The 16,277-nt window shown below is 39.2% G+C and overlaps 1 protein-coding gene across 6 annotated transcripts in view; it reads left to right on the top strand.

The window, feature by feature from the left end:
- Positions 1-16,277, top strand: part of FRY (FRY microtubule binding protein) — a 223,099-nt gene that overhangs the window by 49,964 nt on the left and 156,858 nt on the right. For 2 of the 6 annotated variants that reach the window (XM_064716449.1, XM_064716441.1), the window contains exon 1: positions 14,955-15,825. The exons of 2 other annotated variants lie outside the window; for them this stretch is intronic. In XM_064716449.1, the coding sequence (XP_064572519.1) occupies positions 15,756-15,825 (70 nt within the window). In that variant the 5' untranslated portion in view covers positions 14,955-15,755. Of the gene's footprint in view, positions 1-14,951; positions 15,826-16,277 lie in introns of those variants that run through there. 2 more of the 6 variants (XM_064716487.1, XM_064716477.1) reach the window with 2 other exon arrangements.

The following is a 16,277-nucleotide window of genomic DNA, read 5'->3' as shown; positions in this document are numbered from 1 at the left end:
GAATAAGTCAGTCACTCTTTGTATCAAATGGTAGTGGCCTTAGCTGCATTTCATGTGCAGTAAATCTGTGAGAGTTTGTTGACATTATTTCCAAGTAAATCTTTCTTTGGCCATCAAGAGGCAATAGAACTGTTTGTTCTCTTTATCTGATTTAAGATGCACTGTGAACAGTGCAAACACCATAAGAATATGCCCATCTCTGGTCCACAGAGGTACATTTTTGTGCTAATGGATTGGAGAGATTGACAATATTTTTTTTCATAGAGTTATGAAATATATATTTTAATGCATGGGAAAGAGACATTATTTTTGAAGTCTTACAGTAGTGCATCTGCAGTAATGAAAAACTTATCAACCAAGTAAAATGTTTTAAAAGAATCAGATTTAAAGGTTGTCATACTGGCTTTGATTTAGCCTTCTGGCTGATACTCTTTTCCCCTCCTGAAGAGCAATCTTCATATAAGCAAGTGTAGACAATGACATTGAAGCATGTTCTCTTGGTAATCTGGTGGGTCTGTGGACTGCATACAAATCACTCAAAATATACTTCTTCTATAGTGCTTGTTTAATTTTAGATAGGTCTGTGCACTTGTTGGGTGCATTTGGCAGGTAACTGACTTTCAGATATTTATACTTTACACATTGACTTGGAGCATACTGTATCCAAGTTAAATCACATGATAATCTTGGAATCTCTGAAATAAAAAGTTGCGTATTTTTCTTGGTTTTAATTTTTTTGCTGTCTTACTGTACCTGAAGTTGAACTACAGCCACAAGAAGTTTAGGATTTTCTGAAAGTACTTGCTAAATTTCCAGAGGTAATTTTAAAAAATCAGTATTTTATTAATCTGGGTGCTAGACTATTGTGCCTGAAGATTGGTGTAGAAAGTAGAACTTATCTTAATGACAAAAGGCTACTTAATGAAAAAATCTTAGAACACAACTAAAGTGAGTTGGAAGTTTTCTTTTTTTACTGCTTCTCATGATAAAAAGATGCCCTTAAGTATGAAATCCTTATGGTACTTCTGGTAAACCAGCTGTAAGCAGATAGATGCTGAATTCATATACTTAGATTTTGTAAAGAATATACTCTCATATTCATTTTCTTTATTGTTATCAAATAAGAGTGGTTATTTTGGAATGTGTGTTTTTATAAATTTTGGGGGTTGGATCTCAAATTAAGAACCTGACGTGAATAGCTCAGGACAGTCATTATTATATTTGGGGGTTTTCGGAAATTGAAATTGCAGAGATTTTCACTATATGATATCAATTTAAATTCCTTTGCTCTGGATACACTAATGTGTAGCTGCTAGGCAAAGCTAAAATGCAGGATTATATTTAGATACACTTTCAAAGACCCAAGAAATGTCTGTTCATGCTTTTAAATCATATTTTAGGCTGCACTTAAAATTTATTAAAATAAGCAATCTTTTCCATCTATTACTGGAAGATATTTATGTTTCAAGGAAAAAAATGTCTGTAGTTATGCAATGTATATTGTGTGTGATACGATCCTGTGGCTCTGCTTACAGGGACCTGTTGTGTAGTGGGCTTTTCACGTATTTAGTTGGTTTACAACTGCCTGAGGGTATTGATGTGACTTTCTGTGGGGTTTTGCTCTGTGTCTTTGGAGTTACTGTTTCATGTTGACTATAATGGGAACATGCTTTAGTTGCAGAATGTGTTAGAGATTATCTCTATGGTTATCTGTATGCTCAATTTGTTGTGAATTATCTGCTAGCAGAGTAAACCTTTTGTGGGGTAATTTATGCTGCAAACAAAATAAGGCTGGCACAATAATTTTTAAGCCTAATCTTAAGTCTGTGTTTTGGTAAGGAGAGGTACAGTTGACAAGGGCCATCTTTCTCACTGTAATCTCATTTATCGTGTATTTCCTACTTCGTTTAGGATCTTTGAAGTAGGCAGTCCCTTGCTGGTCTGTCCTCTCCTGTTCTTCTTATGCAAGTCAGAGAAATCTCTCGCTAGCAAAATTGTTCCATTTCTTCTGCATTTTGCCTGGATAACTCTCCTAGCAATTCTCAGACCCAGTTTAGAAGTTGGCAAGAGCTGAGGAATCGAGAGAGATCTGGATTTGCCACCAGAAATTAGGTAATATTTTGCTGTACACTTGTAGGCTGCTCCATGGCACCATGGGAAGAAAACAGCCCCAGGGGTTCAGGTAGGCATCCATGGGCCTGCAGAATTGAACCACCAGTCTATCCAGCAAGACATAACTTTAATTACTGCCATTAAAACTCAGCGCCAGTTTGTTCGGTGAGTCACAATAAAGTGCTTCTGATCAGACTTGTTTAGCTTTATCATGGACAGTTACTGACTCCTCTATAGAAAATCATTCAAGTATTAAATTTCCACTACTTGCTGAGGCTCTGTTCTCTAGCAAAAAGTCTAATCTGCAGCAGAGGTTTTACAATTACACAAAGATGCCAGGGTGAAAGAAGGATGACAAGAAAAGCAGAATACCAGAGACTAAATTAAGCTCACAAGATGGAATTTCAGGGTCTGAAATGTAATTTTCTGCCCATTGAATTGAGGATAAACAAAACAAGTCCAATTTTAAATCTGTTCTGGAGCTAGAAAATCAGCAGTTCTCCCTTTAGAAGCTTGTAATAATGTAATTTAAGTGTAGATTTGTCATACTAAATGTTGTTGGACTCTTAAGTAAGAGTAGTGTCACAGTTTGTTCTTTATCTGGTTTCAGGGTTAAGAATGCTTCTGCATAACCTATTGTTATATATTTTTTCTTCCCACTTAAAAGCCCATCCTAAAAGAGGTCTCAGTGACTGTGTAAATTTCACCCATCAGCAAGGACAGTGATGGTGATGGAGATGGAAAAGGCCCATGCTGCCTTTGCCTCAGTCTTTACCTTTGGGAGATATTCAGGAATCCCAGGGCCCAGAAACCAGTGGGAAGGCCTGGACTAAGGCTTTACCCTTGGTACAGGGATAACAGGTTAGTGAACATTTGGAACAAGCTGGACATCCATGGGACAGGATGTCCTGACAGGATGCAACCTCAGTGCTGAGGAAGCTGGCTGGCATCATGGTCCAACCAGTCCTGATAGTTTTTGGAAGGTGAGGGCTAATGAGGGAGGTTCCTGATAACTGAAAGAGACCAAATGTGACTCCTTTCTCCAGGAAGGGCAAGAAAGGATCTGGGAGCTGCTGGCTGGTAATCCTCACCATAATCCCTGGGAAAGTGATGGGGCAAATAATCCTGTAATCCATTTCCAAACGTAAGAAAAGTAGATGACTGGCAGCAGTCAGTATGTTTGTATGAAGGAGAAAGGATACTTTACAAGCTCAGTAGCCTTCTAAAACAATAGATAGCCAGCTTGGTGGACGATGGAAGATCAAAGGACACTGTTTCAACTTTAGAAGGGCTTTTGGCAGGATCTCCTTGAACATCATCATAGACACAATGATGAAATACAAGTTCAATGGGTGAACAGTGAGGTGAGTGGAGGGCTGAGCTGCCAGGCTGACTGGGTGGGGATTGGCAGCATGAAGGCTCACAGGAGATCAGTCACTAGCAGCATAGCCCAGGGGCGGATACCGGAGCCAGTACTGTTTAACAGGAATCTCATGAAGCTCAAGGAAAGGAAGAATCAAGGTATTAGAATTTTAACACAGTTTTGTTCAATGTTTCCCCTACTACTTCTACTAGTACTTGGTTTCACTCTGTATTACTGAAAATCTTACCAGTTCTCTTACTCTGCTTTCCAAGATTATTATACTTGTTTAGGCATTTCCTCATTATTCTGTTCATTGACAACCTTTCTCACTAAATATTTCCAGAAAACAGAATCTACTTTTTTTTGTTGTTTCTTTATGTGGAAGATAAATGGAAAAACTGTCAAGCAATCCTATAGACCTACTTCATGGCATGTAGCCTTAAAATGAGAACCATTGTTGCAGGAGTTGCAGACATCCTTCTTTTCTTAGCTCCCTTGCTTTCCTCCACTCCTGATTCCTGCAGAAGGAATAGTGGAAGTAACTTCCGTGAACATTAGCATTGCTCCTTTCTCACAGCAGAGGTCTAGAAGGAGCAGAGTTATTGTCCTATAAAGACTGATTATCACTGTCCATTCTGGTTTTTTAAATCTTCAAGCTCATTTTCTGACCATGCTTCTTGCAATTAGAGCTAAAATGTATCTGTTCCTGTGACAGCCGCAGTTTAATAAAGGCTCAGCCAGAAAAGTGGCTTGGAAGAATGTTGTTACTATAAAAAGCAGCACCTCTTATAGGTAGAAGGGCCTCTTATAGGTGTTTGTAAATGCATATGAGCAGTTGGGAAAGCTATTTAACCGCATAATACCTATGACAAGCATGTCTCTGATTTTTTTAATCAGTTAGGGGTTTGGTTGGGGTTTTTTGTCCAATTTAGAAGCATCATTTTCCTTTGCTTCTTTCCTTCACCTGAACACCCATCAGCCTCATTGCATTGGCCACTGGGGATACTCATAACCTGATTTGAACTGAAAGTAATTAAGGTAAAACTGTAGCCCCAAAGCACACCTGCTACTCTGCACACCTCAAATTTCTGCTCCTTAGTAATGCCGGCACAAGGAGACCTGATGGAAATTTTGGGAGAAAGAGAGGGGACGGAAGAATTTCACAGCTCTTTCAACAGTAGCACAATCTCAGGTTAGCTTAATCAAACAAGAAAGCACACTCTGGGTGAAATCTGTCGTATTATCAGATGGGGGGGAAAGTATCCTTCTGTTCTTGGAGAAGTTTCCATTTTAGAAAGGTTCAGCCTGTGCTGATGCCACGTTTTTAGTTCACTGAATTAGTCAGGAGCTGGCGATGACCTCCCTTGATCTGCAGAGGAGTTCAGGCAAGGTTCGTGCGCTGGAGCCCGCAGTGAGTGGGGAGGATCCGGTGTCGCCGAGCACTGGGACCCGGCTGGGCACGAGCTCAGGTTCCACACCCAGCACTGCCTCCAGCTACACTCAAAGGTTTCAAAGCAGGTGAATCCCAGTTGTTATTTTTTTATGATCACCGTTCCCTTTTGAATTAGGTTGCTGTTAAAAGTTAACTGGATTTTTTCCAGATCTAAGCGCCATATACAAATAGAAGTATTCAGTCTCAGTGGGTTGTTTTCAGTTATATATTCTATATTTTAGATCTCATTTCACAGCTGAGAAGCCAAATCAAAGATGAAAAAGAAAGAACTATTTTCCTCTTCTGATCTGGCAAAAAAAAAAAAAAAGGAGGAGAGAATAAGATCTGCTAATTTTAACAAGTTTATAAAAAATTAGTTTAGATTTTCAAAGCCTTTAATGATGCAGTGGACAAACAAGTACATGGGAGTTAGATACTTATCCAGATTAGACACTTCATAATATACAAAGCAACTGTTAGATGTTTCAGAAGCTAAATGCCTTTGAAAATCTAGGCTGTGGTGACTCAAAATCATTAATCATTTTAAGTGTATTTAAAGCAACTGTAATTACCACTGCCTTTTCTAGGAAACTGTTGAATTTTAAATGTGGCATCTTTTTGTGCTTTCTTCCTTGTACTGAACCTAAAGTACTTTCTTTTTCTTTTAGTTAAAAAAAAGCAGATTGTATACTTTGTTTTGTACATTTTTTGCTAAATTGCAGTTTCCAATCAAATGTAGCATGCAAGAAACCTTAAGTAACATAACCCTCTAAAACAGGAAAAAGGTCGTTTGCCTTTTTCCAACATAAGCAGGCAGGTATATCAGACCTCATGTCTCTGGGAGACCCAAGATATTTTTTGGTTTAGCAGGAAGGGATGGACTCTGAAGGGTATAAAAGACTCAGTTACAAAGGCTGCACTTATATTTAACTTTGCCTCTCTGAGGACACTTGTGCTTCTGAAGAACAGCAGCAAGTTGGAGGATGCTGGAGCTCTTCAATTGCCTGTGCCCAGATTGAAGCGTTGCTGTCGCAAAACCTTCACCACAGCAAGGGAGAGCCCTTGAACAGGTGCTCATCAGTTAAAAAGTGCTATGTTCAGGGGGAGAAAAAAAGCAGGAAAGAAAGATTGTACCTCTCAAATTGACATCTCTCCTGGCACAGATTACTCCAAAAGATAAAACAATACGGACTTACAGATAATGTTCTAATTAAAAAAAAATAAAAAGTCTTGCTTCCCAGTACATAAAAAAATTACAGAAAACATTTTGCAAGTCAGAACAAGCATTCTTATGTAAGATCAGTCAGATTTTTTTTTAATCCAAATTGTTTTCTCCTATCTAGCCAGCATCTAAACACACTGTTGTGCAAATTAAGAGCGTTACATAGTAAATTCCAGACACTGTGTCTCACCAGTGTTTGCCTAGGAGGGTTATGTGAAAAGTGAATTCAAAACTACATAAAACAAGACATATTCCCTTCAACAACTGTTTAGGATTGAGATGGTTTCATGACATCAATTCTTGAAAGAATGGAGAAAATAATTTTGAATAATAATGGGAGAGCACTAAGCCAGACATTGTAACTGAAAGGTATTTATGTAATGAGAAACAGAAATTTCACTGTAAAATCATATGGCCTGATTTTTCCTGACAGTACCTCACAGCACTGTAGTCATTTATGTAAAGTTGCTGTAAAGTAGCCAGTGGCTTGAGTCATGAAGATTTTTGCTGACAGCTATTTATGTTTACTTTGGATATTCAGAATATTTTCAAAGGGATGAAGGGCATGGTGACAGCCTAGCTGTTATAGGTATCAAGTGAGCTAAGAAGTGTATGTGCATGTCCTGTTTATAACCTACAGTCAGGGAAAGAACAATTTTATTTTTTGGTCTACCACCTGGCATGACTTCTGGGGTAATCCTGATTTTTGAAGTTTTAGTTCTTCCCACCTTGAAACAAAAAAAATTATAAAATTTGTTGATATTATCTATCTTAGTCAATAGGTCCCTGGTCTAACTGGAGGTAGCACTGATCTGAGCTCCCTGAACCTGAGCTTTCCATTAGCACCTCTGAGTAAAATGAGAAAAAACCTCTTACGCTGTAATGAGCCAGGCTCCAGCTATTCCAGGCACTTCTCTCACAGCAGGGCCTGAGTCCTGGAGGATGTACAGTCCTGTTTGTAGTGGTACATGTCAGGGAACTACATGTCAAGGAAGGAAGATTGATGGCAGTGACACTTCATCATTTCAAAAACTGGCCAGCTAAATCTGATAATACTCAGTTTCCCTGTTGCAGCCACATAATTCTAATGCAGCTGTTGCAAGAGGGAGGATTTTTTTGAATCATTGAGAGGGGACACTTTATGCATAAGGCCCACCTGAGGAGACTGGAGGTGTTTGTGTTACAGGGGCACGTGTGCCAGCTCAGACCCGAAGCCTGGCTGGTCTGACCCTCTCTCTGACAGTGGGCAGAGCCTGATACCTGATAGGAAGGTGTAAGAGGCAGTAAATGTAGTACAGTCTGATCCCATGTCCATCTCCTCTTGATCTATAGTCAATGGAAGCTCTTTGAAATCCTTCCAACATTTTTGTTCTCATTTTTTTAAAAGAAGTAAAAAATTGACTCATCTTCTAAGGCTGATGTTTTAGTGGAGCAAAGGGACATAAGAAGAAGGATACCTTTCTGCAGAATAATGTAAACATTGGGGTGTGAGTATCAAATAGATCAGCCAGAAAGGAAGAAGTGTTAATAATTGAAGACAGAATGAGAGAATGGAAAGGAAAGTTTAAAAAAAGAACAAGTAAGCAAGTAGCCTGTCACTGCACCATCTTACTTAAAGTCAGGGAAAACTTTAGGATCTGCTCTGGCAGAATTAAGAGAAAGAAAATATATCTGTAAATGTATTTGAGATTCAAGAAAACATTTGTGTTAAAAATCACATGTAGGAAGTGCATTGAGATAAGATCTGTCTGAGGGATGGATTACTATTAGAGAACAAATTGGAGCTACTGCACTGAAAATTCCACCTTCTAATTAGATAATCAATGAAAACATTATACACGTGCAACATGTTAGAGAGAGCTGTCTTGTGGAAAATGGATATTTTGAACATGTTTTTCTTCAAGGGTGACAAAACTAAGGTGTGTGATATAGTTTGTTTGGTCAGGGGTGCCTTAGTTTTGGCGTCAGGTCACCATTCTGAGTGGGTACACACCTCCTCTTGTGTGTCTTGCTTGCTTTCTGTCACATCTTGGGCACCTCTCTGAAAATGTTGGAGCTTTTCCTTTCCCAAGGCAGGTTCCATTCCTGGAGAGGAAAGGGAAAGGGGACTTTTCCCCAGCTCCAAAGCTGAGAACTCTTATGATCTCAGCTGCAGTAATGTGCAGTAATTGTGAGCTGTCCCTAGAGACCCTGTGGGAGCAAACAGGTTGCTTTGAAAAATGCCGTGTAATGAAAAGTCTCCCTGGCCATGGCAGGGGTTTGGAATAGTCAATCTTGAAAGGTCCCATCCAACCCAAACCATTCAATGAGTCTGTGAACATCTAGCAATGGGCATGGTCCAGCCCTTGCCCTTCTGGCTTCCACCTCTCTGCCCTCCCACAGAGGTTCCTGGAGGGTAGAAGACGTACAACTGTGTGACAGAAGGGAAGTGGAACAGGGAGTTTATGACTTATTATGGCCCTAAATTCTGCAGTGTTTGAGGATTCAGTCTATGCATTGTGGAATGAGGAAATATGTGTAATAGCTTGAGAAAAAGAGGGAGAACCACAAAGTCTGGATTCCCTCTGTCCTAGACCTGGTACCAATCTCTTATGAGTAAATTAGCAAATACAAATTATACTGTGAGTGTGTGGGTGGGGTTCAGTTACTTCATCTCATCTCTGAAACAGAATGAGAGTCACCTTCAGTGGTGGTTTGGAAACTTCCTGCTGTAAGGAAGTTCTGACACCTCATGCTAGGATGTTTGGGGAGTATGATATATAACCTTGTCTCTAAAATACAGGTAAGGATTTGTTACAAAGGGAAGAAAGCTTGTTTACGGATGGTTCCTGGAAACTTCAGGTGAAGAGCAGGAAGAAAATACTAAGTTATTCTTTTTGCCTGCTGATGCCTGTGGTCTGTGCTTGTGGGACACAGGCTGCATTTTGACATGCACAGCAGTATTTCTGGCATCAGTGTCGCCTGAGTCTGTGCCCCAGTGGTAGTGGTGCAGATTTCCTAATGGCTTTCAGGATGGTATCTTTGTAGCATTGCATGGTAAGTCTGGGCAAACAAACTTTGCTCCTGGCTGGCTGATGCTTCCAGACACTGTTCATCTAGGGAGAAATTCAGAGGTGAATGACAGAGTCCTAAGAGGACATGTCAGTTTGACAGCTCCAAAGAAAATTCAAGGGAAGAATAATAGTACTTTGAATCTCTAGGCATAATTCCAACATTCACCAATTTCATCCTCTGCAAAATACCTAGTAATAATTTGTCATTTATAGATTAGGCACAAACTCCTTACAACCTCTTTCATTACTCTAATGAATTTACTAAACAAGCTGAGGATGAGAGCTGGGTGATGTATGACTCTATAATGTATCTATGAAAATATGCTGTTTTGTTCTATTAAATACCATTCAGTAGGTTTCTATTTAAATATTGTATATAACTGTACCCAAGTTGCCTGATGCCTGCCCTTGCTTCGGAAATACAAACATGTGCCTCATTTCAATGCTGCTGTCTTCCATTTTGACGCAGTTTGTGATGTAAACAAGCATTCCTCGTGCATTATTTGCCGTTCTCTTGTTTCTGCCGGTTTTTCTTCCCATCACTAGGTGGCAATAGCTGAACGGCCACTTACAAACAGGAGACAAGACAAAATGGTGCAGCAAAAATAATGAGCCATAAACTAAGAAGGATTTCTATTACTTTATTTAGAGATTATCATATTAAATGAGATTTCCTTGATGAAATCTTATTTTGTGGAGTTCTTTCTGTCACTCTGTACTTTTAACTTGGATCATAGCAAGATGTTTGTTTTACCTTGTTAATACATGGGACACCATCGTACGTAAAATTTGGTTGGTTTAGATACTAGAATTTTGATCTTTGATTCAGCAGAGGACATTAGTTAAGCTAATATATGTGTTATGTCATATCTGCCAGTCTCTGTAAATATTTCCCATACCTTAGGGTATCTATAATTATGCTAGACACCTAAATTTAGGCACTGGAATACCATTGAGCTATGACCAGCATCCATCTGAAAGCTGGCACAGTCTTTCAAGAGCAGGGCAGAAAAAGGTTCCCAGAGGAGGGAGTGCGAAATCATGAATGCAATGCAGCCTATCCCAGGACATGATGATATCCTGCTTGTTTTCCTCTGTTAGGTGTATTCTGCACTGGAATCAAATGAGTCTGGGAACCACTCTTTGTAGGGTTGCTTTATTTTGCCCAAGAGGACGAGACTGTGTAAAAACCATGAAGACACTCATAAGCAGCCCTTACTTATTCCTGCGGTGAAGAACTCCAGACAGCCTAACTGTTATACAGACTGTACTTGTGTGAATCCAGTCTGATTCCATGGAAATCAGAGACACAGATGTAATTCAACATACAGTATTATTTGGCCAAAAGGGCTTAGTATTTAAATCAAAATAAGAAGGAAAAGCTATAGGAAGCCATAGAAAATTATAATCATAATTATAATAAAGCACGTTAAAGCCTTCAGTAGAGCTACTTTAGGCTTTGAGATGTGTCCACACCTCTGCTTGGAAGACAAAATTTGAATCTATATTTGCTTTGTTACTGTTGTCATCTACTGTTGGCTACTCTTTGCATTTAGCCTCAGATTCTGAGGAGTTAAGATTGCAAAATCCACATAGGCCTTTTCATACCAAGCTAAAATGAGCCCCAGAAGATTGTGCAAGACTGTGCTATATTCAAATCTCCATGTGCTTTTTTAAGGATTCCTGCAAGCATTGCTGAAAACACAGAGGACTAAACTGCCTGAATGACTGTAATAAACAGTAGTCACTAAAACTGTAAACAAAATTGGTACCTATGCTACTAAATATTAAGAATCTAAAAATCTAGTTTACAAAAGTAGTTACCCTAAGTATCATGTGTATACAATGAGGAGAAACAGGCTGCTTTGAGCAAATAATTGTGTTCTTTACTGGAACTCTCTGAACTATTGTGTCATGCTGAAGGCACTCACCTCCCAGTGTAGGCATCTGAGCTGGATGCCTCAAGATAGATATTGTGAATACCTCCAGCAGTATGTGGTTTTGTTATTCTTGTCCCTTTACTGAGTGAAAGCTTTGGAAGTCTATTTTTCAGATGTTTTGCAATGACAATAGCTGCTCACAAGGACACGTCTGACCATGCTGATGAACAGTGTCTCCCAGCTTCTTTTTCCCCAAAGTTGGGCATGGAAACTCCACAGCTCCAGATCTGTTCAGACTGAGAAGGGTACTAGCCAGGTAACCAAGGTTCCTGGATATTTATTTCCTCTGATCTCAGAAAACAGTGGGAGAACAGAAGGTGCTCAGTGCTCACAAATGTGAAGTGTGTGTTACATGTAGTTTAACAAACATTTAGTTTAAACATTGTTTATGGTAATCAGCAGGTAGCTCATCATGGCAGGCACATGAAAAGCCTTACATTTTGAATCTGTGGTTTCATATGGTGAAAAAAAAAGCAACTGTTATTGTCAATTCCCATGTAGTAATGTCATAAAGAAGGAGCCCACTGTACCTGTAAATGTGTAAGTCTGTAACAGCCCTCATCAGACAATTTACTTTCATGGACAGATTTTGTATGCTCATGCCTGCCTGTCTTTCACAGCCTGGAATATGTAATTAAATTGTAAATATTGCAAAGTCAACAAAAATGAAAGTGGAAGCTATGCAATTTCAAAATTTCTTAGTCTTGTGAGCCTACCAAAAATAAGTTCAGAACACTAAATTAGAATGCTGATGTTTCTGCCATTTCTGTGTTATTCCTGTTTTAGGAGTGTTTCCAAAATATGAGTAAAATCATTATATATGGAAGATGTCTTGCTTGCAGATTTAGACTGGAAATATTTAAACTTAATTTAGCATTTAATTTTTTAAAAAATATTTTAGGACTAATGATAGAAATTAGTAAGATTTTAATTGATTATACTTTTAATTTTAAAGAAGCTGTTAAAAGTTAAATTCTGAGTCATTTATATTCTGGGTGATACTTTTGAAAGCAGAACCAATAATGGAGGAGTATCAAACCTGAAGTAAATATTAACAACTATCATTCTGTATTAACTCATTCATATGACGACAAAAATATAGACTCTAAGAGTGGTGGCATTTTTCCTTAATATACTGTCTCAATATATCCATTAAGCTTTTCAGTATTTTAGTACAGCATCATGCTGTCAGTGGGAACACACAATAGGTGGACATGTTCTTCAGAAAGACTAGTAAATGGTGAGAGCAGTACGATTCTGCAATTATGTTGTGATGCAATGCTTAAAAAAGACGTACATGAAATTGGATTACTTTGGCTCCATATCACTTTGGAGAAAGGCAGTAAAAGAGGTGCAGGGGATCTGATAGAGGCTGAACGTAGCTGTAGCCCTTTTAATGTTACTCCACAAGGAAGAGCAACTAGACATTGTTACTTTAACATGCCAAATGCAAACTCTTCCTATGGTAGCTGAATCCAGGTGTCCTTGGATGCAGTAGCCCATTTATTTCTTCACCAAATGATCACAGAGTCAAGAAAAGATTGTTAGATTGGTTAGACTTGGTAACTGGTGAAGACCAAGTGGAAGGAACGTTACTGGATCCTATTCATACAAGTTGACTCAAAATTAGCAAGGATAGATCTGCCAATCTGAAAATACAAACATGAAAAATAAAAAGGAGCTGGATAGTGACAGTTAAGAAAAGTGCCCGTGTGGGATATCTGAAATTTCTTTTACTTGAAAGCACCGAAACCAACCAACCAACCAACCAACAAAACCTTGAACTTTTCATTCTGCTTGTGAGGGACACATGAGACCTGCAGGAGCATGAAATGGAGCTAACAGGTCACCCATGGAGGCTGGTGTTCTCCTGACAGCAGCAGCACAGAAGATGAGCTGAGTAAGACTAGGTGAGGGAATAAAAAGCAAATGGTTAAACATCCTTACTCCTTTACAACTTCAAAACAAGGACAATGATTTTAAAGAGTCCAGTATCCAGTGAGGTTGAGAGACGGAGTAAGAACAAGATTTGACCACTAACTACATGAATGCTTTTGACTTTAGTTTTCATTTTCTCTTGTAGAAAAACAGAAGTAGGAGGAGTAAGACAAACAGAACAAAAAATCATTTGTGAGGTGTTAAAAAAACCCTCAAAGATCTTCAAATTCACATTACTAAAACCAGTTAACTTCCGATTTATTCACTCAATGAAGAGCAGCCATATGACGTTGCAGCTTGGGTAATAACATTTTTGTTGAGCATATCAAAAGAGAGATTCTGCCCTGTAAATATAAACCACAGATTTGTTGGGGGGAAAACTATCTGCATCAACAGAGAGGCTGCTTGATACTCAAGACTGAAAAAAAAATGGTGAGAGATTATATTTAAAGGTGTGGATTTAATTTAAAATTGGATAAAATCTAATACAGATTTAGGAAATGCAACTACTTGCAAATTAACCTCCTGTTTTTATTTTCAGCAAGAGAGTTGCAGAGAAATTAATTTATCTGTCATCTCCAGTAAAGCATGTGATATAGCACCACAGGGGAAATTACTACTTAAATCCTTGAACATAGGAATTAATGCAGTATTTGTGAGGGTGAATAAGGACTTCCAAACCTACTTGGCATTGTATCTGATGAAAAATCAATTAGTAGGATGGTGGAAAGTCATCGCTCTCCTAGATTTTGGAACTTCCCTTATTTGGTGTTAAATTTAACTTTAATTGTAAAAGGCTGGATTGTGCTAGCTAAAACAGGATGGCATAAAGAGGAGGCTTTGTCAGTGAGGGGTAAAGAAAGTACAAATGGGACAGCAAGGCCTCAATATAAACTGGGGATGCAGAGTGACAGCAGTGGGATGATAATTAGCAGCATAGAGAGGAAGAGCTGATCAGCTTTCATTGACATGGCTGGTGAGGTCAACCCTGAGATACACTGAACACTTCTGGTTGTTCATGTCCATGAAAGGGTGTAAACAGGTTTTGAGTGAAGTTCATTTAGAAACTGAAAGAACATTTACAAAGTGAGTTTAAACAACAGCCTGTCATTAGTGAGGACACAAAACCTTATCTCTAGATGAGGTATGTTTGCAGAAGACATTTAGCATATTTTCAGTGAGAACCACAAGAGCTTGGTCTCCGTGACCCTTGTGTTCCTCAGCTTCCAATCCAATCATCAAATATTCCGCATACTGAAACTAAAAGTGATGTGCAAATATAATCACTGACAAAGTTTTTAGAAGAATGAGCAGCAGACAAGCTCTATTTTGTCTCAGATACTATAATTATGAAATGCTGCAGGATATTTATTTCACTAAGTGAGAAAAATAAGTACTGTTATTCCCAGGAAATAATATCTGGAAGGGTGATACAAGGAATATGTAAAACAAAAAGTACTTTGGAAACTGATTCTTATTTTTCTTCATTACCATTAAATATGCATAGTGATGTAGTGTGATTATATGAAATAAAACCTTAGGAATATGGAAATTGTACCTAGCAATTAAGTATTTTGTAGAAAATACAGAGAGATTAAAAAGCAGTGAATTGCTTCTGCCTCATTTTTCTTATGTGAATTCAGTTCCTTTTTAGATACCATTATTCAATATAAAAATGATATCAAACTGAGTTTTCTGTGGCTCTTTCAGAGGTGAATACAAAGCAGTGAGGTCTCTGGCTTATTTGGCGTTATGAATCCAGCTTGCTGTCTCTCATCTTTGTTAAGGGAGGGAGGGGGGGAGGCGGAAAAAGTGTCAAGAAAAAAATGACAACACGTTTCTCTGTAGCAGTGAAAGAAAAGCAGAAGCAGCCAGTCCACATGCCGTGGGTTCAGCGCTCTGGAAGTGCTTCTCTTGTGCAACTGGGCTGAGGGAGAGCCTTTTTTCCTTCCCAGCGTCACTGCAATCAGATGTATGGGTGCAGCTCCGCTTTGCTGCAGCGTGATGCAGTTGTGTGTAGTTCAGCGGGCTCCTCTTGGAAGCAGGCGGAAGGAGAGCAGCTGACCAGAGCAGGCAGAGGGTGTTCATTAGAGGCTGCTTTCTTTCCCCCTGAAGCTGAGCAGTACGTGTGAGATCCCTGCAGCTGCTGAAGAGACGCCTTCGGTGAGGCTTCCAGTTGCCGCTGGGTTTGCGAGAGGAGGTGACAGGCTGGGGCTGCCGGGCTCTGATGGGAAAGCAGCCTCAGACGGGCGGGCTGCGCGCTGTCAGCAGCGCGGCTCCGACACCCTTCGGGAAGCCGCTCTAACTGCGCCTGTGGAACAAGTGCTCTGCTGCTGCTGCGGGTGCCTTCGCCGATCAGAAGAAATCTGCCCGGCTGTGGAATGGAATAAATGAAAATACTGAGTGTTGAGGGGGCGAGGGAATTAAACGCTCTTCAGCTAGAATTAAGAACAAGCCCCGAAGGAAGAGCAAAGGACAAAAATCTCATGGTGTGTTGTTGTTGTTGTTGAGGCGTTTTTATTTTTTTTTTTAATGAGCTTACCTACCATGAACGGAAGAAGTGGATCTGCGGAGACTTCATTTCCTCCTCTGACCCCTCGTTTACATCACTGACTGGTGACAGTCACATCTACATACATAGTACCTGCCACTTCAGCTGCTCAGAATCATAGAAGCCTCTTTGTATGCAGCAGACATGGCTAGCCAGCAGGATTCAGGCTTCTTTGAAATCAGTATCAAATATTTACTGAAATCCTGGAGCAATAGTGAGTAGCAGAAGAGTAATCTTTTCATATTATGCGTTGCTTGGTAAATAGCTAGGGCAACCTGAAGGATAGAATTTTACCTTTCTGTATGTTTGTGTTGTGTAAACATAGTAATTCTTGCTTTTTTCAGCTCTAAAAATCAAAATGTCAGAGATTTAAGTAGGTTTCATTAACTGTAAGGGCTGTAATGAGATTATACTAGATTTTACTTGATTGAATTCTGAAGTTAGGCTGCTTTCTGGGTCTAACAGTACATTGCAGGGAGTGCATTCCAAACAACATTTCCTGCCTACATGTTTGTTTTATTTGTTCAGACTTTATCTAAATATTTTTTTAAATGATGTTTGATCACAAGGGTGTGGCATTGCTCAGAAGTTGGTTTTTATTAATTGTGCACTGAGGACAAAATATAATTATTCTACTTCAGATCTGAAAGTCATTTTGATGTGACA

Source organism: Zonotrichia leucophrys, chromosome 1 (assembly GCF_028769735.1).
Source record: "Zonotrichia leucophrys gambelii isolate GWCS_2022_RI chromosome 1, RI_Zleu_2.0, whole genome shotgun sequence".
Lineage (NCBI taxonomy): Eukaryota > Metazoa > Chordata > Aves > Passeriformes > Passerellidae > Zonotrichia > Zonotrichia leucophrys.
The sequence above is the reverse complement of the archived record's forward strand: the minus strand, read 5'-3'. Positions and strand labels throughout refer to the sequence as shown.